This window comes from Ovis aries, chromosome 9, assembly GCF_016772045.2.
Source record: "Ovis aries strain OAR_USU_Benz2616 breed Rambouillet chromosome 9, ARS-UI_Ramb_v3.0, whole genome shotgun sequence".
Taxonomy (NCBI): domain Eukaryota; kingdom Metazoa; phylum Chordata; class Mammalia; order Artiodactyla; family Bovidae; genus Ovis; species Ovis aries.
Window position 1 is genome coordinate 28,598,238 of NC_056062.1, and position 27,835 is coordinate 28,626,072.

The 27,835-nt window shown below is 38.7% G+C and overlaps 2 protein-coding genes across 3 annotated transcripts in view; both read left to right on the forward strand.

The window, feature by feature from the left end:
• Window positions 1-27,835, forward strand: part of TATDN1 (TatD DNase domain containing 1) — a 30,775-nt gene that overhangs the window by 1,494 nt on the left and 1,446 nt on the right. Inside the window, exons 2-12 of one of the 2 annotated variants that reach the window (XM_042254147.1) lie at window positions 1,861-1,981; window positions 3,955-4,020; window positions 5,806-5,855; window positions 7,041-7,104; window positions 8,214-8,357; window positions 8,459-8,501; window positions 16,651-16,736; window positions 16,817-16,857; window positions 21,897-21,973; window positions 25,315-25,385; window positions 26,413-26,539. In XM_042254147.1, coding sequence (XP_042110081.1) covers window positions 3,981-4,020; window positions 5,806-5,855; window positions 7,041-7,104; window positions 8,214-8,357; window positions 8,459-8,501; window positions 16,651-16,736; window positions 16,817-16,857; window positions 21,897-21,973; window positions 25,315-25,385; window positions 26,413-26,539 — 743 coding nt within the window. In that variant the 5' untranslated portion in view covers window positions 1,861-1,981; window positions 3,955-3,980. The remainder of the gene's footprint in view (window positions 1-1,860; window positions 1,982-3,954; window positions 4,021-5,805; window positions 5,856-7,040; window positions 7,105-8,213; window positions 8,358-8,458; window positions 8,502-16,650; window positions 16,737-16,816; window positions 16,858-21,896; window positions 21,974-25,314; window positions 25,386-26,412; window positions 26,540-27,835) is intronic. The other variant, XM_004011651.4, reaches the window with a different exon arrangement.
• Window positions 4,367-7,102, forward strand: LOC105609073 (mitochondrial import inner membrane translocase subunit Tim8 A-like). The gene is made up of 3 exons (XM_060393667.1): window positions 4,367-4,680; window positions 5,806-5,855; window positions 7,041-7,102. The coding sequence occupies exon 1, from the start codon at window positions 4,370-4,372 to the stop codon at window positions 4,649-4,651; it is 282 nt and encodes a 93-aa protein (XP_060249650.1). The 5' UTR covers window positions 4,367-4,369; the 3' UTR covers window positions 4,652-4,680; window positions 5,806-5,855; window positions 7,041-7,102.

Genomic DNA, 27,835 nt, shown 5'->3' on the forward strand with positions numbered 1-27,835 from the left:
CCTCAAAAATTGTAGACACTTTGCAGGTGTGGTGTCCCTCAGCCTCTCTATTACAGTCTGTGATATAATTGATGGGGTAGATGGGGTGAGAGCCACGAAACACTCCACAAAGAAAAGGAAACACAACTTTTTAAAAGTTTTGTGTTTGTAATAAAAACTTAATCCTTGCCTCAACTTATGTCTCTTTAATCCTTTCTCCAGCCTCCAGAGTGGTCTATATAAAAAAGTCAGCTATACTTTTCTTCTGCTTCAGATCTTTTAGTTACTGTCCTCAGGATAGTTGAAGTGCCTTAACATAGCATTGGAGAAGGAAATGGCAGCCCGCTCCAGTATATTCTAGTGTGGAGAAGTCCATGGACAGAGGAGCTTGGTGGGCTACAGTCCATGGGGTCGCAAAGGGTCGGACACGACCGAAGCAACCTAGCACACAACATAGCATACAAGCCTTTCTATGGTCTGATCCTGCCCGCTTTTCCAACCGCATCCTTTTATGCTCTGTAAACACTTGGAGGTGCTGTTTCTCCTTTCTGAAAAGGTTTTAGAGTGGCAGTTTGGGACCATAATGTCCCTTCTGTCTCTAATATCCTCTTGCCTGGTTGATTTTTACCTACCCTTTACTTTACCACATTATTTTATAATTAAAATACGTATGTATCTGCCTTTCCCATTAGTCTACACTCTTTTAAGGCAGACACTTGGTGGTACTTGTATTTGTCTTTGTTTCCCAGGGGCTTATTTAGTACAGTGACTGTTCAGTGGAAGTATGAATGAGTGGGTAAAAGATGTGTAATCTTAGTATACGTGGTAAGAAAATTGATAAAGGAATCTCAACTAGATAAGCTAGAAAAGACTTATAGAAGGCGGGTTTAATTGAAACATTTCTTTCTGTATGCTCTTCATTTCCACTCTCCAGGGGTAAACAATGTTTAAACTTTATATCCTTCCATAATTTTTAAATTTATACGGAGACATAAAAATAGGCAAACATATCAGATGTGTCCTTTTATGACAAAAATGGGATCATACTATGCATTCTGCCTTTTTTTATATGAGTTTATTCCATGCTGTTTTAAAAGTTCTGCCTATAGTATTCATGAGCAATACTTTGGAAAACAACCTGTTAGACCCACGGACAGTTGTTCCACGAACAAGCTTTACATGTAGCAGTTGCATGAAAAATTACACCAGTGGAGGAAGTTCCCTGGTGGTCTAGTGGGTGGAATTCAGTGCTCTCACTGCCATGGCTGAGGTTCAGTCCATTGTTGGGCAGCTGGGATCCCATAAGCCAAAAGGTGTGGCCAACTTTTTTTTTTTTAATAATAGAAAAATTAAACCAGTGTTATAAGAGCAATCTTAGATCTTTATTTAGGACAGCTGACTATCCCCAGGTTATAATCCTATATTACCCCCTTCTCAAATCGCATAACCAATGGCTGCGTGTGTTTCTAATCTGGGGAAGGAGGGCAGGAAGCAGAAGTATTTGTGTTTTATGGGAAATATTGCTCCCTCCTAGGAATACATTGTGTCTTAGGTTATACTTGAGATTAATTTCTGTGACATTGCATATCATACCACAAGTGACTGTCTTCTCAATCTGAATAGCAATAAGAATCTATGCTTAATCATTGCAAAGCGGTAAAATTTGGAATGGAGTGGAAGCTCCCTTTTCAATGCTGGTGAGTTCCTGCTCTAAAAAGTAAAGTCACTCAGTCTGATTCTTTGCAATCCCATGGACTCTAGCCTACCAGGCTCCTCTGTACATGGAATTCTCCACGCCAGAATACTGGAGTGGGTTAGCCATTCCTTTCTCCAAGGGATCTTCCCAACCCAGGGATCGAACCCAGGTCTTACACATTGCAGGTGGATTCTTTACCAGCTGAGCCACCAGGGAAGCCCTCCTGCTCTAAAACTCACCCATCAAAGGTCATTTAAGGACCCAGAGTGAAGGATATACCCCCGGATGATAGGGGTGGCGGCAGTGGTATGTAAATCTTGATGCATTTACAGAATTTCTCTGGATGTCTTGTCTTTAACATTGAAATAATATAGTGCCCTTCTAAAATTAAAGGCTATGTTATCCCCAAGATTTTTCCAAAGTAAAATGGGATACTCCAGGAAATCTCAGGGTGTTACATACACTGGAATACCCCTCATTTGAAAAGCAGAGGTTTAGAAGATGCCCATCTAGTAGCTTCTGTGCTCACTCCCATCAGATGAACCAGTGAGAGAGCAGCTGGCAGTAATTAGTAACAATTACCTCAACCTCAGGTTGATCCTGGGGTGTCAACAGCTGGGGGCTCTTAGAAACTGTCAGGAGCACTCCCCTCAGTGTGAGGACTAGAAATAAATACAGACATTGCTGGATGCTGGGGGCAGGGGGTGGCAGGGAGGGGAGAGGTTAAAAGAAGAGAGGGACTGTAAAATCACTCTCCACTGTGAACCTCTGCTCTACAGCACAGTGAATCTCTTCCACACTTCTACACACACCTGTATGTGGGATGCCCTTTCTGTTTGTCAGCTTTTGAGCTTTAGCTTTCTACAAGATTTAGATCTTCTGTGGAGCTTTTTCATCATTCTTGCCAAAACTGTTTGTGCTCCTTCTTGGCGCTCTGAAGCACAAAGCTGTGCTTTGTGATTATTTACAAAGTGATTATTTATGGGCTTAAAAGTGTATAAAGCTCCTACTATATTCCAACCATTATGCTAGGTTCTAGGGATAGAGCTTTGAAGAAGATAAACACTTCTTGCCTCATGTTGCTTACAGTCCAGCTTATTTTTTTTTTTTATTGAAGGATAATTGTTTTACAGAATTTTGTTTTCTGTCAAACCACTTTATTTTATATCACAAATGTTGTTTGCAGTTCCTATATAGACTGTAAATTCCTAGAAGGCTGGGACCAAGTGACAGGTCTTAATCATTTCTGTACCCCCTAACTCCTTACATAATATTTGGCATAGTGTTGCTCTTCATAACTGTTTGGTGAATAAAGACAATAATTTATTGCCCTCTCTGGATCTCCACTTGTATTACCCTAATTCAGGTTCTCTTCATTGCAAATAGGAACTCTTGACTGTTTCCAGATAAACTATCCTGACTCCATTTGCCCCATTCAGATCCCACCTTCTACAAAGACACCAGAAAGAGAGGTCCAGAATACCAGTCTAGGAGGCCATCAGTGCTTCTTGGTGCATCTGGTGTCTTAAAGACAAGTATCCGTAACATGGTTGAGTCCGCCCTTTTCTGGTCACCGCCGTCTCTGCGCTTTTCTCCAGGATCACTGTGCTGTTTCAGACCCCGGATGCTTTGTTTCTGCTGCTTCCCCTTATCTGCAGTTTCCTGTCTTCTGCTGGGTAACTCCCAACTCATCCTTGAAGATTCAGTTCAAGAGGTGCTTCTTTCTGGAAGCCTCTTCTGGACCAACTAGCAGACTGAGTTGGGTTGTCCTCTTGTGTGTCCCACAGTGCTCATATCTACTCGTGATTTCTCTATTAAAAAAAAAAATACTTGTTTATTTCAGTACTTAAAGATCCTGCGTCAGATCTTAGTTGTGGCATGCTGAATCTCTGGACTCTCTAGTTGTGGCTGGTGGGCTTCGTTGCTTTATGGCATGTGGGATCGTAGTTCCCCAACCAGGGATCGACTTGCATCTTTTGCATTGCAAGGCAGATTCTTGACTACTGGACCACCAGGGAAGTCCCCTAATTGTAATTTCTTAATTGGCTATTAAGGGGTATCCCTTCCCAGTTCTGTAGTGAGTTTCTTGAGAGCAGGACTACTGGCTTTCATCTTGGTATCCCAAGTGTCTATCACAGTGACTGACAAGCAATAGGCACTTAGATTTTGTGTGAATGAATGAATGTGTGAATGAAAAGTAAATGGACCTTTTATTTAAAGTAAAAATTTCAAATAGAGGCCCTCCATGATTATATGTTTGTTTGTTTTGCTTTCCACAGATATTGGTATCAACTTGACAGATCCTATGTTCAGAGGAATTTATAGGGGGGTTCAAAAGCATCAAGGTAAACTTTTCTTTTATTAAGCTATTTATGAAGACAAATTTTCTGACTCAAGAGCATAAAAAGCTTAACCCATCCTTAAAATTGAAATATTAAAGGATTTATTGTGCGTCTTGGCTAAAACTATAAACAAAGTGAAACCCGTATCAGCTATATTGGTAAACCACGATCATGAACATGTGTAAAATAGCTATTGTCACAAAATGCTACAAAGTTTACAGCTTTAAACATAGAAGTTGAGATACCCATATGCATAAACGGCAAGCCATCGTGCTTCCGGTTCCGCCGCGGAGGCACATGAAAGTCGGTGAGTTGCCGCGGCGTTTGTCTCCGGCCGCGGGGCGGCGCTGGGATGGATCCCTCCGCGTCGGGTATGGGCTCAGTTGACCCGCGGCTGCGGCATTTCATCGAGGTGGAGACCCAGAAGCAGCGCTTCCAGCAGCTGGTGCACCAGATGACGGAACTTTGCTGGGAGAAGTGCGTAGACAAGCCTGGACCAAAGTTGGACAGCCGGGCTGAGGCCTGTCTCGTGAACTGCGTTGAGCGCTTCATTGATACAAGCCGGTTCATCGTGAAACGACTGGAGCAGACGCAGAAATCCAAGGCAGGCTTCTCAGAAAGCCTTTCTGACTGACCTCAGCATTACCTCTTTGGAAAATAAAGGTAGTTCAAGAAATGAAGAGCAGTTGATGGGATGGTTGAAGAAGACTGTAGGGGAATTGGCTCCCACCTTCGTCACTCTTGGGACATCCTGTCCTCTCAAAATGAACAAAGACCAATGTTTGTTTGTGGGCGGGGATTTGAGAGTTAGATGTGTTTGGGGTTGTTTTTTTAATGCTAATCTTGGGACAACAACTGATAGATGAGTGGAAAACTACTAGATGAATATTATTGTATGTGGGACGATGCTTTTCTCGTAGTCCCGTTAACTGCTTCTTATGATTTTAATAGTGGAATTGCTCTATAATTTGACAGTGGGACCACATAGGTAATAATCTGTTAATTTGTTTTTTGTGTGGGTTCATTTCAGATTTCTGGGGATACCAGTGTACATCTTTGTGTCTCAGGGCAGCAGTCTGGGAAGAGTAATTTGCTACTTAACTGTAGGCCTCCTTATCTAGTGTTTGACTGTGGGTGATGGCAAAAATGTATGGTATGTTCATACAGTACATTCCAACTTTCTGGATTATCTCCCTCCCTTATACTGTGGTTCACTTAAATATCTATATAAAGTATGGTCTCAAGCTAGGACAGGTTGCCTGAGAGTCTAGAGGCCTTTAGTTAAAGGAAGCTAGCCAGTGAACATAATTTTCATACTAAACTGCCACAAGGAAGAAGTTAACTTACCATGAATATCAGGGTTCAAAAAAATTTATAAAGATGTGCCTAAATGAGAAAATTAAGATTTGGGCCAGTCAGAAACTAACAGCAGTATCAGGTAGAGATGCATGCCTACTGTAAATCAGTATAGTTTCCATTTACTGCTTTTTTTTATCATTGAAATAAAAGCTTCTAAATGAAAAAAAAGCAAACCATAAACCCAAACAGACTTTTCACCCTTTTGGTCAACAAAACAAGTACAGTTCACCTATTTTGCCTTATATGGGTTTCTTTTTTTTTTAAGGTATTGCTAGGTCTTATTATATGATAAGCACTTATCAAATAGTATTGATTTGACTTTGACTTAGTAACTGTGATTTCTATGTATTCTTTTAATATAGGATAATTAAATTATAGGTAAGTGAGTTCTTATTTACCAGATTTTAATGTGGGCTTCATCTCTTGCAGATGACTTACAAGACGTAATAGAGAGAGCTGTTCAGATTGGTGTTAAAAAGGTAACATTTCATTTTTGTTATTATTTAAAAAACTAAATTTTGGTTGAAAATGCTGCAGATGAGAAAGAGCCAATGCTACACTTAGCATTTTGTCATAGGTATTGTCATATTAGCAAGTTAATGAAATAAAATATCAAAATATTATGTTCTCATCAGTTTAAGTGACACATACCTTGTGGGTGGTTCTTCGATGCGATCAGAAATGTAGTAAATGGCCAAGTCTTCTTGAAGAAGTTTTTTTAAAACCCATCTGAATTACCAGGTTTTTTAAGAGGCAACTATTAGTAGATTTTATAACATAATTTAGCTTTGGTTAGAAGTAAGCAGTCATCAAAAAGATATATCTCTAATCACTGTGTTTAGCTTTTATACTGTGTGCAAAATTTCAAGCAACTGAGAGAACACTTTAATTTTTATGGTAATAATTTGATAATCAGGAGAATTCCTACTACTTTTAGAGAGTTCTAAGCAAATGAATTTTAGCTCAATGTCAAATTGTTTGAATAGATATTTCTCTTTAACTGGTATTTTTTAAAGGAGCAAGCTAGCCCACACATGAGCATAGGGAATAAGATTTAAGTTCCATAAGGCTTCCCGGTAGCTCAGTGGTAAAGAATCCACCTGCCAGTTCAGCAGACAAAAGTTTGATCCCTGATCTGGGAAATCCCACATGCCGTGAAGCAGCTAAACCGCTGGTTGAGCATGTGCTTTAGAGCTGGGAGCTGCAACTACTGAGCCCACACACACTAGAGCCCATGCTCTGCAACAAGACAGTCCCCCACAATGAGAAACTCCCGGCGCCAAAACCGGAGAGTAGCCCCCACTCACCATAACTAGAAAAAAGCCCACACAGGTACGAAGACCCAGCCCAGCCAAAAATAAAAATAATGAGCCTGCACAGCTATGAAGACCCAGCCCAGCCAAAAATAAAAATAATGAATAAATAAACTATACACACACACACACACAGATTTAAGTTCCATAGTATGATATCAGAGCACTTGGTAGCTACTGCTTGTAAGTTAAATAAACCTCAGTTTTAAAAAGTGACCAGGTGAGTTCTGCAGGTTGGTGTGTGACAGTCGAAGAGAGAGAAGTATTTTGGGGAAAAAAGCAGGAAAGCATGTTTGGGAAACTTGTTGACACTCTGTTAAAGTGGACTTATTTTATTCCTTTTTGTTTCAGTTTATGATTACAGGTGGAAATCTACAAGACAGTAAAGATGCACTGCATTTGGCACAAACAAATGGTATCCTCATGTTACTTTTACTTCCCACAATGTGAATTAAGTTATTTTGAAGAAGTCTTTCTGAGAACTGCCTCAGGTACAGATACAGCAGATCATGACTGTAACAGCAGGAAGAGAGACTGATTTCAGTGGGACATGATTAAGATGAAAAAATTCAAAGTGCCCACTGTCATATCAGATGAGCCCTCTTGTATATAATAAGGATTATTTTAAGATTTCAGTCAATGAGAATTAAGTTCACTAGGCATAGAATTTAACCTCAGATATTCCTGATACAGAATTTTTGTGTGTATACTGTAATATGTTTAAGATATGAGTTGCTTTTTATTTGCTCTTTAACTTAAGCTACAAAAGATCATTTATTAAAATATTTATCATGTAGATCAGAGACACTGTGCAAGGCCCCAGGAATGCAAGTAATAAGATAGTATATAACCCTTCATAGGCTCACCTTATAGACTAAATAAATACAGGCATATGAACATAAAGTTTCAGAGTTGATTCCTACAAGAACCCTAGTTACATAAAACACCCTCCTTTATCTGACGTTTATTTACTTAAACTTTTTGTGGTTTGTTTTTGCTGGGGAGGGGCCAGGAGCATACTTCATGTGCTTGACACTAAAGAATTAGGCATTCCATGTTATTTTTCAAAATACTGATTTATTCATTAAAAGCTGTTATTTATTGAAATCTTTGAAAATGCATACTTCAGGATTCACTGACACTTTAGTGATTAAAGTCCTAAAAACATCTTCCCAGAGACTTTTGATGTGTATAAGAATATTACCTTCCATACTTCCTTCCATACATAATATTACTTCCATATTACCTTCCTTACTTGTTATCCCCAAACAGATAGGCTTTTAAAAGTTCTCAGTTCTTCCACTCCTCTGCATGTTAAAGCAGTTTTCATATTCATGTCCAAAAATGGCATTAGTATTCCAGAAATTCTTATGTGATTAATCTAGTGCATTTCGGATAGTTTGACTAGTTTATGGGTATTGTTAAAAATGGACCAGTTGAAATTATGTGATATTCTTTTTTCATATTAAATATAAATATGGGAAAAATACTTTGAAAATAACCCTGAGCATTGTTTTGTGCTAGATATGTTTTTCAGCACCGTTGGGTGTCATCCTACAAGATGTGATGAATTCGAGGAGAATGGCCCTGACCATTACCTGGTGGAGTTGCTGAATCTTGCTGAAAGCAACAAGGGGAAAGTTGTAGCAGTAGGGGAATGTGGACTTGGTCAGTGTCAACGCACCCTGTTCGTGTGACTCAGTTTGAAAATAGCTGATTTGTTCTTTACAAATCATGAGTAATTCTTGATTCTTTTTTATCTTTTAAAGATTTTGACCGACTACAGTTTTGTTCCAAAGATACTCAGCTCAAGTAAGGAAATTTATTGTCTTTAGAAATTTTTGTAAAAACTTAAGGGTGGTTTTTAAACAGTTTGTATCAGTTCAGAATGTAGTTAGGTTAAGCTTCAGAGTTTTTTGGTTTTTTTTCCTTTGTATATGAGAAGTTAAGCAAAACAGATTCCAAGCACACTTGTATGGAATTTGTGAGGGGTTGAAGAATGCGGTTCCCTATTGGTTTAACCATCTAATTTATTAGAAACAGGGATGATTTTTACATGCTAGACTTTTGATTTTTGTTTGTTTGATAATAAGTGCATTCATACATGAACGATTCCAGTGAAATAAATTCAGTTGTGGGGCATATGACTTAAGAGTAAAAGATATTTTTAAAAAAGAGTATAGGGTCAATTACCAAAGTTACAAAAGCATATTTCACTCTTATTGGGCTTTGGATATTGTGATTGGAAGTTGAGAATCCTTTTGTAGGAGCCATCTTGAGAGTGGTGTCTTCTGAGAAAACGCCAAGCTCACAAGCTTCAGAGACCTCCATAATACCATTGCCTATAGCTGTTAGTTGGAGTTCCTGTTGCCAGACTGTTGGGTTGTGTTGAAGGCTGCAAAGAAAAATTGTGTCATGGGCTTAATTTAGGACCTAGGCATTTTGTTGAGTTTCAGGTACAGTGTATTAATTATCAGATGGTAAAACAGATTGAGCTTCTGGAGGAGGCTAATTTAGGTATTCATCTATTCAGCAAATATTTATGGAGTGGTATGTGCCAGAACCTGCTGGGAACTCATAGTATACAGAACTATAAATAAGGTACAATATCTGCTCCTTGAGCATTTAAGAATAAACAGCCCTTCATCCTGCTTAGGTTCTCAAACAAGACAGAGGAGTCTGGATCAGATTCTCTCTTAAGATACTGCCTAGCTTGCTCATAATATTTAATAACCATTTTTGTCATATGATCTTGGGTTACGCCAGTGCTTGATGGCCTGAAGGGACTTTGTAAATTATGCCTGCCAGAAGTGTGCTTCCTCCTGCCCTCCCCTGCCTACACATGGCAGCCCCAGTGTGTCTGGTCCATGTGAAGTGCCTGCGGTGAGGAGCAGACTGACAGTGAGTCTGTCATACCCTGGACTCCAGGGTCCAGAATTCCTGAAGGACCATAACCATGTGACACGATGGGATAATGTTCTATGGACCCTTCCTTTCAGGCTTCACGGTAATAGAGCCTTTCAGAGCTGTTTAGTTGGTAGCATGTTATTTGCTGTGTTTTTTCAGGGACATTGACTGATTACTGGTAGGATTACTAAATCTCTGTACCTCTCCTGAATACCATGTAGGTCAGTTCGCTTAACCTTAGAAGTTCACATATTCACACTTAAAGAGAGGAACAGTTGTCTATAATAGTTTCTTAGGTTAAGCCTGCAGGTCATAATACCTCCACTTGCATGGCGGTTTTTGGTCAAGATGAGCCTCAGGAAGTGAACAGATCATGTGGTGTGATCATCAAGGGCAGTGGCAGAGTCCCCCAAGATTCCTTGCCCATGACTTCATCCAGAGGACACCAGCTGATTCTGATACGCAACCGAAGTGCTTTAAACCTGATTTTTGTGTGTGTTACATGAAAACACTCATAGTATCAGCTCTGCGGATACTTCACCATCATCTTAAGATCAGAACTTAAAAACTGTGTGTGTATAGCACTGCATACACATGGGCTTCTGTGGTGGGTCAGTGGTAAAGAACCCGCCTGCCAGTGCAGGAGACAAGGGTTTGAGATCTTCCCTGTGTTGGGAAGATCCCCTGGAGAAGGAAATGGCAACCCTCTCCAGTATTCTTGTCTGGGAAATCCCATGGACAGAGGAGCCTGACAGGCTACAGTCCATGGGGTCAAAAAGAGTCAGACATGACTTAGCGACTAAGCAACAACATATAGTTTATGCTTCAGCACACATGCCAGTTGTCCAGGTGTTGTCCTGTAAGAGTTGAATTCCATTGGTTAAGTAAATGATTATCAAGTGTCTCCTCAGTCTGATACAAAGAAGAATAAATATGGCAAAAGCCATCACAATATTGTAATTATCCTCCAATTAAAATAGATAAAAATTTTTAAAAAGACTTGGTTCTTATGCCTCTACAGACAATAGAGGACGTAAATAATTAAATTGGTTGGAAAAGCTATCAAAGTATGTGAACAGCAGAGGGAAGGACTCACTTTCTGGGGCAGTCAGATGGCTTTGCTAAGGTGACAGGATACGACTGAGGCCTCTTCCAGAGCAGGTAAAGCTAAGGACAAACTAAAGTACCATAGAAATTTTAAATAGATGGGCAGTTCAGTTTGAGATTTCATTTTCTTATAAAACATCAAATGACAGTTAAAAAAAAATGACACTTGTTGTAGAAACAGATACCTGTGTTATCTACCTTTGCTTCCTCTTTTCCCATAAGGTGTACCTACAGCATCACTCTGATTCTCTGCCGCATAGCACTCTGTCCTTGTTTCAACATTTCTCACACTGTAATAAGTGGGTTTGTGTTAACCCCTTCCACTCCCACACCACATTAGCGTCTGAGTTCTTCAAAGGCACAGACCAAGTCTTCCTCACGTTCTAGCTCCTATGCCACCTAGCACAGTACTCTGAGCACGATGTAAATGTGCACAGAATTTTTAATAATGAGGGAGACATCTTTTTGATTCCTATAGAGCATCATGGGTAAAAAGTTTATAATTCAGCTTTTACTGTTGAGTCTGTTGGAAGAATTTAGACTTTGGTCTGTGCTTACATATGCCAGTTGTCCATCTTACACAATTACTAGTGTGCAGTTTGTCATTGTTTTGCTTTTTAAAGTAAAAGTGTATAGTCAGGAAAATGATGTATGAGAAGAGACAAACAGAAAATAAGTTAGTATAATGGATTAGGAAGGAGGCAATACCAAAAAAAAAAAGGAAAAAAAAAAACCAAAACGTGCTATTATGCAGTAGACAAAATATCTGAAAAAACAAACCAAAAAAAGGCAATAGATAACGTAGTATTTAAGTCCTTTTGAATCAACAGATCTTTTCTTTGAATCATATCTGCCTTTTGGTGTTTTCCTTTGTAAATTTCAATTTCCTCATCTTTAAAACGGGGATACTGTGCCTACCTTTCTTAACACTTAGTATGTAAAGTCCCTTGTGCTGTGCCCGACAAAGAGTCAGTACTGAATAAGTGTTAGAAATATTGCCATCCTAAAAGAAGACACTGGCTGTAGTTTTTTGTTTGGGGCTTTTGAAAATTTTTTTTTAAAGAGAAGAAAAGAAAAGCAAGTAGATAAGGAAAAGGCCTGATCTAGATATGGAAAGATTAGCCTTTAAGCATACCCTGCATTTTCGGTTGCTTTGCCTGGTGCTACACTCCTTTCTTTGTTGCAGGTTAAGAGTTATGTTCATTTGAGTGGGAGGAATTTGCTTTGGGCATTTTTCTTGGGGTTTTAGAATGTTGATACTCTGCAGTGGTATTTAATCAGACATCAGACAGAATTTCAAAATAATCATTTGGGGCTCTAAGGGCTGATGGCATGGAGTGTCTCACTCTCCCCTTTGGCTGAGGCAGGATTAACACTGGATTAAGATGTACTGCTGGAATGCTTGGGTCTTTGGATTTACATCAAGCCAAATTACAGGCATTCCTTGGAGATACCAGGGGTTCAGTTCCAGACCATCACAACAAAGCAAGTCACAGGGATGTTTTAGTTTCCCAGTGCATATAAAAGTTAGGTTTACGCTGTATTGTAGTCTGTCAAGTGTGTGATAGGATTATGTCTTAAAAAACAATACACAGGCTTTAAAAATGCTTCATTGCTGAAAAATGCTAACCATCATCTGAGACTTCAGCCAGTCTTTTTGCTGGTAGAAGGTCTTGCCTCAGCGTTGATGGTTGTTAACTGATCAGGGTGTTAGCTGCAGCAATTTCTTAAAATAAGACAACAATGAAGTTTGCTGCATTGATTGACTCTTCCCGTCATGAATTGTTTCTCTGTAGCATGCAGTGCTGTGTGGTAGCATTATACCCACAGTAAAACCTTTCAAAATAGGAGTCAGTTCTCTCAAACTCTGCCACTGCTTTATCAAACTAAGTTTATGTCATGTCATTTCAACACTTCACAGCATCTTAACCAGGAATAAATTTCATCTCAAGAAACAACTTTCTTTGCTCATCCATAAGAAGCAACTTCTCATCCATTAAAGTTTTATCATAAGATTATGCAGTTCAGTCACATCTTTAGGCCCTGCTTCTAATTCTGGTTCTCTTGCTGTTTTCATCACATCTGTAGTTACTTCCTCCACTCAAATTTTAAACCCCTCAAGGCCATCTATGAGGGTTGAAATCAACTTCTTCCAAACTCCTGGTAATGCTGAGATTCTGACCTTTTCCCACGAATCATGAATGTTCTTAATGGCATCTAGAATGGTGAATCCTTTCCAGGTTTTCAGTTTATTATGGCCAGATCCATCAGAGGAATGGATGGCAGCTATAACTTTACAAAGTATTTTTCTTAAGTAATAAGACTAGAAAGTAAAAATTACTCCTTGATCGATGGGCTGCAGAATGGATGTTGTGTTAGCAGGCATGAGAACAACATGAATCTCTTTGTACATCCCCATCAGTGCTCTGGGGTGAACGGGTGCATCGTCAGTGAGAGCATAGGCAGAGTAGATTTTTAACATAATTCTTTTTTTCTCCTTTCCCTTCCCACCCCCCGCCCACACACTGTTTTGGCCGCATCATGTGGCATGAGGAACTACCCTGACCAGGGATCGAACCCGTGCACCCTGCAGTGGAATCAAAGAGTCTTAACCACTGGCCCACCAGGGAGGTCCTAGCATAATTCTTAAGGGTCCTAGGATTTTGGGGTTGGTAAATGAATATTGGCTTCAACTTAAAAGTCACTAGTTGCATTAGCCCCTGACAAGATGTGTGAGTGTCTCCTTTGAAGCCAGGCATTGACTTCTCTCTAGCTATGAAAGGCCTTGATGGTATCTTTTTTCAACGTAAAGCTGTTTCATCTGCACTGAAAATCTGTTGTTGGGTATAGTGACCTTTGTTAATTATCTTCACTAGATTTCTGGATACCTTGCTGCGCCTTCTACACGAACACTTGGTATTTCACTTTGCACTTAAAAAAAAAATTTATTTTTAATTGGAGGATGATTCCTTCACAATATTGTGATGGTTTCTGCCATGCATCAACATGAATGAGCCATAGATACACATATGTCCCCTCCCTCTTAAACCGCCTTTAAACCAAACTTCTTGGTTGTCTTATTTTAGAATTGCTGCAGCCACCCCAAACTTCATCTTGTACTTTTATGTTATACAGATGGCTTCTTTTCTTAAACCTCACAAACCCAGCCTCTGCTGGCCTCAGACTTTCCTACTGCAGCTTCCTTACCTCTCTCAGCCTGCACAGAACTGGTTAATTTGGATCTTGCTCTGGATCAGGCTTTAGCTAAGGGGATGTTATGGCTGGTTTGATCTAATATCTAGACCACTAAAACTTTCTCCATGTCAGCAGTAAGGCTGTGTTGCTTTCTTATCATTTGTGTATTCAGGGGAATAGCACTTTTGTTTCCTTTAGGAACTTTAACTTGGCATTTACAACTTGGCTAACTGGCTCAAGAGGCCTAGCTTTTGGTCTGTCTTGGCTTTAAAAGTGCCTCCCTTGCTAATCTTAAATATTTCTAGATTTTGGTTTAAAGTGGGAGACCCGAAACACTTCTTTTATTTGAACACTCAGAGGCCATTCGTTGGATTATTAGTTGGCCTAATTTCAATGCTGTTGTGTCTCAGGGAACAGGGAGGCTCAAGGAGAGGAAGGGAGACGAGGGGACACACACACTGTTGATCAGCTTTGCTGTCTGGTATGAGTAAGGTTTGTGGCACCCCAAAACTACAATTATAGTGAGATCAAAGATCACTGATCACAGATCCAATCATGAAAGTACGGTAATACAATACAGTACAGATATGATCATGAAAAAGTTTGAAATATTACAGGAATTACCAAAATGTGAGATAGAGACACAAAGTGAGCAAATGCTATTGGAAGAATGGCGCCAATAGACATGTTTCATGTGGAGTTGCCACAAACCTTCAATTTGTAAAAAAAAAAAAAAAAAAAACAGTATCTGAGAAGCTCAATAAAACAAGATATGTCTATAATAATTACTGGTACTCTGAAGTTGAACTTTGCAAGTTCTTGTCGACCCTAAAATCAAAGAAGCAGTACTACAACCAGAAGCAAATTGAAACTTTGCTAAAAAGAGCAAATCTAACTCAAGTAAAGATTAATTCCCATTTCTGAATTTTTAAAAACCCTAAATAAAAGAAGCAGAGAAGTCTCTTAATAGATGCCACTTCCTGCCCTTTAGCTTCTGTTATTTCATTACCACTGTGGGTTGCTTTTCCTTTAAAGCCAATAGTCATATGATGTTAAGTACCAGTTATCCTCAATTTGTATTATTAGGAATGATGTTTTACCTCTTAGTTTTCTTATATAACACCTAGTTATTAGCTTGAGCACATTGACCTTTCTTTCCTCAAAGTATATAAAATCCCTGTAGGTACATGTTTGGGCATCTGTTATTTTCATAAATTGTACTTTTGCCTCGTCTGGGATAGGAAGGCTTATTTCCAAGCTGATCATTAGATTCTGTAAATCTGTGTCTTGGTTGTGTGGCTGTGTGTAGCCAGAAGCCAGATACAGAGTAAAGTTGACATAATGACTGGAGAACACTTCACTGCTGACATTTGAATTACTTTAGAGGTTATGGAAGTAATGACTAGTAGTAATTATTAAAATATTTTTTTCTTCCAAGTGTTTGTTTATGTTTCCTACACTGTGAAGTTTCAGCACTATGCTAATTAACTGAAAGTATTTTTACTTATTCTAGTCCAGCAGAATCTGAAACAAAAAACAAAAAAATGATGGATAATACATAGACCACCAACTTTAGGATGACTGTTTCTTTGAGAAGTACATTTCTATTTCTGATTTTAAAACTGAAGACTGTCAAGAGTTTTACAAAGGAGGTGCTCTAGGAAAATAGTTGTCTGGCATTTCCAGGAGATGGGATATAGGAAAACACAGCAAAGGAGATTTAAGTTAAATAGAAAAATTGTTCTTCCAAGCACCTTAATAAAAGCTAAACCCTTGTCTGTAACTCCTGGTTTAGCTTAAATTGCACGACCATTAATGAAACCAAGAGAGACCACCACTGAAATGAAAGGGGACCAGAGCTTCCAGCCTGTCATGCCTGCAATACTGTCATCATATGCTGGGAACAGGAAGAGGCTTCTTGAAAGCCTCCTGTGTTGTTGTGATCTTAGACAAGGCCTTATACCCTCTCTGACATCAGCACTTTCCTATTCTAGGGTTACTTTGAGGATTATAATGGTATGAGGCGCTTGAAAAACTTTTTTCTAAAGTCCTCTAAAATGTTCAGGACTGCCACTTCATGTAGTTTTCATTTTTCTTAAAAAGAATATTTCAGTTTTTATGTTCATTTGTTTAATAAATCCTCTGCCTTGTTTTTTCAGGGACTCCTTTTTGCTCAGTGGCAGTAACTTCTTGTATAACAGCACATGAAAACCACTGAGTGTAATGCCTGGCTTCTCCCTGGGGTGAACTGATTCCCACTGGAGGTGATCAGCCAGCTTTGGGGACAAGGGGCTGGCCGTGTCTCTTCTGCCACCAACACCTGCTTTGGGGAAGGGATCCATGGGTATTAGGAGGGTGTCCACTTCATTTGTTGGGATTTAGTCAGAAAGCTAGTAAAAAGTAATTATTTGGGAAAACAGTCCCCATCACTGTATACTTAAACCTTATATAGCTCTTTACTTCCAGCAATGAGATGGTAAAGAACTACCTAATTACCTGGCAGTTATAATGGAAAAACTAACAGACATTTCTGAAAATAATTGTGTAATCCCAGAAAATCAAGTAACCCTTTAGGGAGTCTTTATAAAAGCCTTTGGGTAGGTCTGATGTATTTTAAATGCCTGAATTCACTATTTCTGTTCTATAATTTCTAGAGAATAAAAGTCCTTTAACTTAAAAATCATTTGACAATTATCTTTCTCATGCTAAAATAAAATTCTTAGGAAAAAAAAATTTTTTTTGCATTATGCAGGTATTTTGAAAAACAGTTTGAACTGTCAGAACAAACGAAATTACCCATGTTTCTTCATTGTCGGAACTCACATGCTGAATTTTTGGGTGAGCTAAAGCTAATATCATGTAAGAATTTGCAGAAATCACGCTATTTGCTAAAAGTTGTTTCTGTTTTAAATTCACAGACATAATGAGAAGAAATAGAGATCGGTGTGTAGGTGGAGTGGTAAGTATAGAAATTACTTTTAATAAATGATTCACAAAAGCGCCTTGGTTATTAAGGTTGGCCACTATAAAGTAATGTAGATGTCAGCAATACAGTTACTAAGGTTCTGCTCTCTCTCAAATTAATTGAGTGCATGTAAATTTACTGTTGAATCTATGGACCAGATAAGGTGTAAATATAAACGAGACTGTTTTAGTTGCATTTACTTTGTTCAGAGTCCAAGAATGAGTACAGAATTCTGTTCACAAGAAAATCCCATGAATTCAGTTCTACACCTTGTAATAGTCTGTGTGATCTTTTTCTCGGCTTCTTCCCTCAGCCATTCTTCAGTGTTTTTCCATTTAAATTTTGAGCAAAATATAAATTTAATAATATTTTAAAATATTTTAGTACTGTTTTCAGCTTTGCAGTAATTTCTTGTAACTGTATTTGTTTGTTATTGTCACTCTGATTAGAGACATTCTCATTTCTGTAGTTTGCATCTGTGAGCTGTGGTCATTCAGTTCCATAAATATTATCTTACCCTTAGCTCGGATATCCATAGCAGTGATTTTTTGTTTTGAATCATAGACTCCTTTGAAAATTGCCTCAGAGAAATGCTCATCTGTACAATTTTCACATAGAATTTTAGGGGAGACTCACCAATCTCTAGCAAAGCTGTTATCCAGGTGTATGAAATCCCATAGTTATACTGTGCCAGAGAAGGAGGTGGAGCTGGCAAGGAGCGCATACTGTATGCCCACATTGCATTGCTTTGATAGTTTTGTGTATATTTTCTCAAGATTTTAGCCTCTGCTTCCTAGTTCATACTACTAGTGATATGCGCGTTTTCTGCACTGCTCTGGTGTTACCATCCTGCGTTTTCATCGGTCCTTTCAGTCAGTCAGTTCACTCACTCAGTCGTGTCCAGGACTGCAGCACGCCAGGCATCCCTGTCCATCACCAACTCCCAGAGCTTGCTCAGATTCATGTCCATTGAGTTGGTGATGCCATCCAGCCATCTCATCCTCTGTTGTCCCCTTCTCCTGCCTTCAATCTTTCCCAGCATCAGGGTCTTTTCCAGTGAGTCAGTTCTTTGCATCAGGTGGCCAAAGTATTGGAGTTTCAGCTTCAACATCAGTCTTCCCAGTGAATATTCAGGACTGATTTCCTTTAGGATTGACTAGTTTGATCTCCTTGCAGTCCAAGGGATTCTCAAGAGTGTTCTCCAACATCATGGTTCAGTGCTCAGTTTTCTTTATGATCCAAATTTCACATCCATACACAACTATTGGAAAAATGATAGCTTTGAGTAGTTGGACCTTTGTCGACAAAGTAATATGTCTGTTTTTGAATATGCTGTCTATGTTTGTCATAGCTTTTCTTCCAAATGCAAGCGTCTTTTAATTTCATGGCTGCAGTCACCATCTGCAGTGATTTTGGAGCCCAAAAAAATAAAGTCTGTCATTTTTTCCATTGTTTCCCCATCTATTTGCCATGAAGTAATGGGACCGGATGGTGTGATCTTAGTTTTTGAAAGTTGAGTTTTAAACCAGCTTTTTCACTCTCTGCTTTCACTTTCATCAAGAGGCTCTTTAGTTCTTCACTTTCTGCCATAAGGGTGGTGTCATCTGCATATCTGAGATTATTGATATTTCTCCCGGCAATCTTGATTCCAGTTGTGTTACATCCAGCCTGGCATTTTGCATGATGTACTCTCCACGTATGTTAAATAAGCAGGGTGACAGTATACAGCCTTGACGTACTCCTTTCCCAATTTGGAACCAGTCTGTTGTTCTATGTTCTAACTGTTGCTTCTTGAACTGCCTACAGATTTCTCAGGAGGCAGGTAAGGTGGTCTGGTATTCCCATCTCTTTAAGAATTTTCCACAGTCTGTCGTGATCCACAAAGTCAGAGGCTTTGGTGTAGTCAATAAAGCAGATGTTTTCTGGAACTCTTGCTTTTTCTGTGATTCAGCAGATATTGGCAATTTGATCTCTGCTTCCTCTGCCTTTTCTCAATCCAGCTTGAACACCTGGAAATTCTTGGTTCACATATTGCTGAAGCCTGGCTTGGAGAATTTTGAGCATTACTTTGCTAGCGTGTGAGATGAGTGCAATCATGAGGTAGTTTGACCATTCTTTGGCATTGCCTTTCTTCAGGATTGGAATGAAAACTGACCATTTCCAGTCCTGTGGCACCGCTTTTTCCAAATTTGCTGGCATATTGAGTGCAGTACTTTCACAGCATCATCTTTTAGGATTTGAAATACCTCAGCTGCAATTCCATCACCTCCACTAGCTCTGTTCATAGTGATGCTTCCTAAGGCCCACTTGACTTTGGACTCTAGGATGTCTGGCTCTACATGAGTGATCACACTGTTGTGGTTATCTGGGTCATTAAGATCTTTTCTCTATAGTTCTTCTGTGTATTCTTGCCACCGCTTCTTAATATCTTCTGCTTCTGTTAGATCCATACAGTTTTTTGTCCTTTATTGTGCCCATTTTTGCATAAAATGTTCCCCTGGTATCTGATTTTCTTGAAGAGATCTCTAGTCTTTGCCATTCTATTGTTTTGCTCTGTTTCTTTGCACTGATCATGTAGGAAGGCTTCATCGTCTCTCCTTGCTATTATTTGGAACTCTGCATTCAGATGGGTATATCTTTCCTTTTCTTCTTTGCCTTTTGCCTTCTCTTCTTAGCTATTTGTAAGGCCTCCTCAGCTATTTGTAAGACTTCCATTTTGCCTTTTTGCATTCCTTTTTCTTGGAGATGGTCTTGATCACTGTCTCCTGTACAGTGTCACAAACCTCCGTCCATAGTTATTTAGGCACTCTAACAGATTGAATCCCTTGAATCTATTTGTGACTTCCACTGTATAATCATAAGGGATTTGATTTAGGTCATACCTGAATGGTCTAGTGGTTTTCCCTACTTTCTTCAGTTAAGTCTGAATTTGGCAATAAGGAGTTCATGATCTGAGCCACAGTCAGCTCCTGGTCTTGTTTTTGCTGACTGTATAGAGCGTCTCCATCTTCAGCTGCAAAGAATATAATCAGTCTGATTTTGGTGTTGACCATCTGGTGATGTCCATGTGTAGTCATCTCTTGTGTTGTTGGAAAAGGGTGTCTGCTATGACCCATGCGTTCTCTTGGCAAAACTGTTAGCTTTTGCCCTGCTTCATTTTGTACTCCGAGGCCAAACTTGCTTGTTACTCCAGATACCTCTTCAGTTCCTACTTTTGCATTCCAGTGCCCTGTAATGAAAATGATATCTTTTTTTGATGTTAGTTCTAGAAGGTCTTGTAGGTCTTCATGGAACCATTTAACTTCAGCTTCTTCAGCATTAGTGGTTGGAGCATAGACTTGGATTACTGTGGTATTGAATGGTTTGCCTTGGAAACGAATAGAGATCATTCTTTCGAGAGTGCATCCAAGTGCAGCATTTCGGACTCTTTTGTTGACTGTGAGGGCTACTCCATTTCTTCTAAGGGATTCTTGCCCACAGTAGTAGATACAATGGGTCATTAGTTCACTGATTCCTAAAATGTCGATGTTCCACTCTTGCCATGTCCTGTACTTTATACAGATGCCATCATCATCTGTACTTTTACTGATGCTATAATTTGTCCTTTAGAAGCTATCCTTGGGAATTGAGGCTTTCATTAATGCCCTTAAGATTATTAATGTCACTTAACAACCTTCAGGCTCTACCTCTCAGACCATTTTATTTATAAATAGAATTTATTTGGATGATTTCATAATATAGTTGGATACCCAGGTGGTACAGTGGTAAAGAATCTGCCTGCAATGCAGGAGACATGGATTTGATCCTGGGTCAGGAAGATCCCCTGGAGAAGGAAATGGCAACCCACTCTGGTATTCTTTCCTGGGAAATCCCATGGACAGAGGAGCCTGATAGAATACAGTCCGTGGGGTCATAAAAGAGTCAGACTCAACTTAGTGACTAAACAGCAACAGTAATACAGTTGACCTTTGAACAGTGTGGTGGTGGTTAGGGGCACTGACCCTGTGTGCCTCGGCCAGTCAGGCCTGTGTATGTGCATCGCCCTCATGGTTCTGCATCTGCAGATTAAACCAACAAAGGATCATGTGGTACTGTAGTATTTACCGTTGAAAAAAACCAGATGTAATTGGACCTTCTCAGTTCAGGCCTGTGTTGTTAAAGGGTCAGCTGTAGTTTAAAAAAGTTAAAGGCAACAACAATTCCAACCTGTTTGACCTTTATTAAAAAAATTTCCAAATAAAGAACTAATTTTCTACAATGGTTTATGAGGGTTGTATCTCAAATTATCTTGGTGCTATCAGAAGCTGTTTGTTTCTAGTCAGCTGGAAATGCTGAGAGGTAGAACCAACCCTTTTGAACAGCTGTGTTTTCTTTATTTTTGAGAAACACATTATCCACAGTGTGTTCAGACTCTAGATTCTGTATTAACATGACATCACTTGTTCAGTGTTTAGAGGAGTCATTTCATATATTGTTTTGATTACACAAATAACAAATATATCAAAAGTGTGAAACTTTTTGCTTTAACCCCTTTATTTTTGAAGGAGAAAAAGACCATCTTAATGCATTTTGCTTGCTGAGCTGATACAGACTATGTAACAATTTACAATTTAATGATGTTCTTACAATCTCTTTATAGATCTTAAAGTTTGTCTCTTAATTCTCTTAGGGAAGAAAGTATCCTCTAACAGAAAAGTGAACATCTAAAATTTTAAACAGTTGTGTACATATCCCCTGTTCCTTATGCCTTGCCTAGAATGTGGCTCCCTCTAGTCCCCTTCCTAGAGGTACAGAGACCTCAGCACAGCCACAGACAAATTTTAGGCAACCTTCTCCTTTCCTCAGCACATTGGACACGACAGGTTATAATTGTGCAGTTTGATTTGAAAATAAAAACTGTAGTGGCCACCTTTGAAATCCCATTTTGTAAATATCCATATTGCATTTATATTTTTATTTAGAAAGCCTTATTAAGGTTATTTAGAATTTTAAAGAAAAAGTATTATAATAAAATTGTACCTTCATGTCCTTAGGTGCATTCATTTGATGGTACCAAGGAAGCAGCAGCTGCTTTGATGGACTTGGGTCTCTATATAGGGTTTAATGGTTGGTAGGTCCTTAAGTGCTTTTATTTTTTTTTTAACTTTTATATTAAGCAGATTCCTTACATTGTGTTACAGTGAAATGCTGATAAAGATTTAAATGTTTTATTAAAACTTGTGTGTTGGATTGATCTTGGTCTGTGCATTTTAGTAATAAATGTAAGAAATTAAATAGTATGTTACTATTCCAAATTAAAGATCAAAAATTATAAACTGCTGTCCTGTGTTCCAGTGATGGAAGACAATTTTCTGCTGAGGTCAGCAGCTAGCTTTCTCTAGCAATGCAGTTTATTTTCGGATCATTTTATCCCTTTAAAACATGTATGTGTTCCCAGCGTTGCATATACATATACATAAGTGATATCCATCTATGAGGGAAAGGTCACACTATGACAGTCGTCTTCCGTCTCTGTAGGCCAAGAAACGGAGGCAGAGAAGTTAGGATACAGGTGTAAAGTTACTCAGTGTGAGAACTTTATGCTCTTCCTCACTCTGTGACCTTCCTGCTTTTATACACACTTAAACCTCAGGCACCCAGTCCAGTCCACTAGCATGCTGGGTCCCTGGGCTCAGTTTCTTCCAAATGAGTTTTTTAATTTGGCGAGTTTTTACCAGTGTCTTTTCTCAGGATATCAGTGTAGCTCAGTAAATAAATTGCGAAATAGTAAGACTTCCTTCCCCTCTTCAGTGTTTTAGTTCATTTTTTTTTTTACTAAATTCCATTTTTGAGAATAGAAACATGAAATTATTTGCTCTAGAATTAAGACCTAAGTAAATGTCCTAGATGCTTCTTTTATATTTTAATCAATGATTTAATTAATTATATAGTACATTACAGGTGGCTCAGTAGTAAAGAATCCTGCTGCTAAGCAGGAGATAAGGGTTTTATCCCTGGGTCAGAAAGATGCCCTGGAGAAGGGAGTGGCAACCCATTCCAGTATTCTTGCCAGAAAAATCCCATGGACAGAGGAGCCTGGCAGGCTACAGTCCATGGTGTCGCAGGGTCAGACACAACAGCAGCAGCAGCACCCTTAAATGAAATTGTGGGTCAACATGCCCAGTTCTGGCCTGTCCCACAAGGAGCTTCCAGGAACAATCTCCATTCAGAGAGCTGGCAGTAAAATAGTCCTATTTACACAAGAGCAGAGGAAACCCAGCATGGGCAACCCAGGCTTCCTTAAACATAACCAGGGGACCGTCAGATAAATGAGGTGAACCAGCAGAAAGAAAGAGACCTAGATAAACAGAAAAATTAACATTAGAGGAAACTATTTAGGGAAAGGCACTTTAAAAGAGATCCTGTAAAGATTTGAGGTGTTGCATCTATAAAATATGAACAGAATGCTACAGGAAAAATACAAGAGCTTCTTAAAGATTAAAAAAACTTGAAAACTTTTTTAATTTTTGAAAAAGATTAAAAATTAATAGCACCACTGGAGGAAGCTAGGGAATCTACACACTTAAAAGATTTTTTTATTTACCTCTACCACTGAGTACCTAGTAGACAGAAATTTTCTCTTTATACAGGTATTCTAGCTAATAAATGACAGGCTGATGGAATTATAGTATCATCGTTTTGCAACTCCTTATGAACTAATCAGTCTAGGCATTGGGCATCCACATCTGACTTAAAGGACAACTAGATATTATGTGCTTCTGGACAGAAGATCATACATACTACCACCTATGAAAATCTTGCAAAAAAAATAAAATTCAACTTGAATCCGGTCAAGATTCTGGATTGCACTTTAGAGCTCCTTGAAGAAATGCAGAGGATGCAGGACCCTGCTAAAAGACAATGCACAGATGAAATCAGGACGGGGAGATTTTCAGGGCAAATAACTGGATGTCTTCAACATATTTTATGGGGATAAAAGAGATGCAGGATAACTTAATAGGTTAAGAAATTTAGAACACTGATGACCAGCTATAATATTTGTCCCTCATTTGAACCCTAGGTCAAACAAAAGGAGTAGGTATGACAATTTGAATACTAGATTTTCTTATACGTATTTTTTTTTTTAAAAGTCCTTATGCTTAGAGATGTGTTAAAATGTTGAATCCATACTACATTTGGACTTTCCTTATTAGTAGGGATAAGTGGATGCACAAGATCAATCAGGAATTGATAATTGATGGGGCTAGATAGTAAGTACAGGCGGAGAGTTCTATATATTCTAGTTGTGTATCTATTTGAAACTCCATAAATAGTTATAACAGGTCTTGAAATAAAAAGTGCAACATACAGTATTCGTCATCATCACATTATATAGCAAACCTTCCCAAAACTCATTGGCATATTACGTTAAACTTTAATACTCATGGGTCTGAATCAGGTGAGGTTTAATTGATAATGTGAGCTCTCTGCCACAGGGTACATGTTGGGTTCAGATCTTCACCCTGTGTTTTCATTCTGGACGCCTAGGCACCTAGGTAACAGCTACTTAGTCCATATTAATCTCAGAAGATCCTGAGTGCCACTGTAAATCACAAAAGTGCATTCCAAGCCTCTGGCTGTTATCATCCCGTTGGTCAAAGCAAGTCTTGAGGTCATGGCCAGATTCAGGTTCCTTCTTCCTACTAAGAAATCATGGCAAAGGTCCAGATACATAATTCTGTCAGAGAGAGAACTGGGACCAATATCCAGTCTGTCTCAGAGTCAGAAAAATTAACCCCCCAGAAAAAGAGGTATGAAAGAAGCAGGGCCTAGGAGACCAATTCAGGAGTCCTAAACTTAACTAAAGAAAGCCCCACAGGGAAGAAAGAAAATGAAAGAGGAAACGTTTTTCCATATTTTCCCTGAGTTAGGCATGGGGGAAAATCTAAATCAGAAGGTTCCAACTGCCTAAATGGATGAAAAAGTTTCGTGCCCGAACACATTATCAAGTTTCAGAATGTCTAGAGTAATGGAAGATCATACAAGTTTCCAGATTTGGGAGGGTGAGGAATGAGGGGTGCAGTGAAAATCTTTAAAAGATTAACATAGACGGTTATAGAAAGTTAGGGAAAGTTATTGGATAATCAACTGATAAACAAAAAATTTCATCCCTCCCATCTTAATCTGGATTCTATAACGACAGGATGTGCAAACACTTTTCTAAAGTACACTTCCATTGTAGCCAACCAAAGTTTTCCTTCAGGATTTTGGGTTAGTTTTATAATCTGTTTTAGACAAGTTTATAGTCTGAGTGAACTCCGGGAGTTGGTGATGAACAGGGAGGCCTGGTGTGCTGTAATTCATGGGGTCGTAAAGAGTTGGACATGACTGAGCGACTGAACTGAACTGATAGTATGAAAAAGTTGTTATTCATTAAATACACTTACATATGAGTAACTTTTCTTTTTAAAGCTCACTGAAAACTGAAGCTAATTTAGAAGTTCTAAAGTCAATACCTAGTGAAAAATTAATGATTGAGACTGGTAAGTATGCTTTTAGAACTTAATTTTCGTATTAAACCATACCCCCAAGAGTTAGAGAAAAGTAATAACAAATATTTTATTTTGAAAAGCATGCTCAAACCTCAGCAGTTGTCAGAAAGTCTTTGGGGAGTTGTAATGGAAAAATATTCATGCAAGCGATTTTTTCAATTTAGAAGCTTGACTAAGCCTAAGCATTTAAAAATGAAATGTGAGATTATGTGGTAACTAAGGAGGTATTTTATTAAACAAGAATGAGTTCAAAAACTATTTGAGTTTTTTTTATACAATGGCTCAATTGTACAATACTTTTAAAGTAATTCAACATTTAAATCAAATTGGGTTTAAGAATTTTAGAGATTAATCTGTTGCCTCAAAATACAAAGTTCAGAGCTAAAAATTCTGTCTATAGCCTGAACTTGAGGTTCTTCTTATACACATGAAGTTTTTAAATAAAGTCAAGACAGTCATTCTGAAGAAATCAGGAATATTTCCTTAGGGAAGTTATGAAAATTATTAATGGTTGTAAAATGTGTATTTTAATTCTTTATTAGAGAGTTGGGTAAGTAAATAATCCCAGTATTCAAAGCACAGCTGGGGACTTCCCTGGCAGTCCAGTGGTTTAAGACTCCATGCTTCCAGTGCAAGGGGCATGGGTTTGATCCCTGGTCAGGGAACTAAGATCCTGCATGTCACATTGTGCAGCCAAAAAAAAAAAAAAGCCACTGTTTTACATTCAGTGGAGGCAAAAAAAGTTTTAACTTAAACGTTTTCATGTTACTACTGTATTTTGTTTTAGCTTTAGATCATTTTTTTTTAAAGCATATTGTTAGTGGGGGAAAAGAGGAACTAAAGGTTTTAAAATAATTTGTACAGTTCAAGATTTTATCTTGTACTTAAAGCTGTTTTCTGTTGCCTTTTACCATTTAAGCTGAATCATGGCTTATATAATAGTTTGATAATATTCACTAAAAAACATACAATTTAAAAAGGTAAATATCTTTGAGAATCTTTCCTTGCTTACCTTTAGATGCACCTTGGTGTGGAGTCAAAAGTACACATGCTGGATCAAAATATATAAAAACTTCATTTCCTACCAAAAAAAAGTGGGAAAACGGGCACTGTTTGAAAGACAGAAATGAACCCTGCCACATAATGTAAGTATCTTGTTTTCATGGCCTTCAGAATATTAAAGTCAATCACCAATATTGTTTACAAAATGAATTCAAGGGACAGAATTAAAGTTGGGTGAAATCCAAATGAAGTTATCAAAGACCATTTTAATGCAGTGACTTGGAGGAATTTGTATCAGCTTTTTTTTTTTTTTTTAATACCCTCTCAACCCAAAGTGGTTTTATTATAGCAGTAAGAACTTTAAGTGATTCTCGTCATTTGTCATTTTGTAGGGAGGGGGAAAGCTCTTAAAGCTGTCCATAGATAGAATCACCTTACCTGGCTTAAGTTCAGTTATCTTGCAGGTTTCCTGCTGATGGTTATACAATCTTAGCAGGAAACCCAAATGATTTCACGCTTGAATAAACCTAAGAAATAACACTGTTCTTTAAGCCTCTGAAAGTGAAAGCGAAAGTGAAGTTGCTCGGTTGCATCCGACTCTTTGCGACCCCATGGACTGTAGCCTATCAGGCTCCTCCATCCATGGGCTTTTCCAGGCAAAAGTGCTGGAGTGGGGTGCCATTTCTTTCTCCAGGGATCTTCCCAACCCAGGAATCAAACCCAGGCCTCCCACATTGCAGGCAGACGCTTTACCGTCTGAGCCACCAGGGAAGCCCTGAACAAAAGGATTTCCTTTTTCCAACTGAAAAAAAAGTACAGAACTTTATAGAATTTTATTTCCTTGGGAAAATAAACATTTGCAAACTGAAAAATATTAGACTATATTTCAGAAATAAACTTGCCTCTGGTCTAATGCTAGATACTAATTACTAATAAAGCATCTATTAACAGTTTTATGTTTTAATTATTTGAATAGAGTCCCCCCCCCCCCCTGCCCCCACACACACACACACACACACACACACACACTTTAGATTGTACATTCCATGAAATACATTCTGGAGCTCTTGTCAAGTATCAGGGGAGATACAGGTTACTGAGGCCACATGAAAAAATGAAGACCGTTCCCATCCTCACCCAACCAGATAAGTAGGTACCACTGTGCCAGGCACTTTGGGTAAGGCATTAAACAAGTCTGACAAAGATCCTCCTGGAGCAAACAAGCAGACAGTAAGTATAATCGAAGACAGCAGTGCTGTTATAGGGGTAGGAACATACACAGGACAGAGCAGCTGCCTGCCCTGTGGGGAAATAGAGTGCTTAACTCAAGTGGCATTTCACCTGTTTACTAAGCTGGACTGCGAGTTAGACCAGACCGAGATAAACACACACCTTGAGCAAAGGCAGGCTGGGAAGAGCTGGGAACTGTGACCGCAGTG

Coding starts and splice junctions, on each gene's coding strand:
- LOC105609073 (XM_060393667.1), top strand. CDS start 4,370: ATGGATCCCTCCGCGTCGGGTATGGGCTCAGTTGACCCGCGGCTGCGG.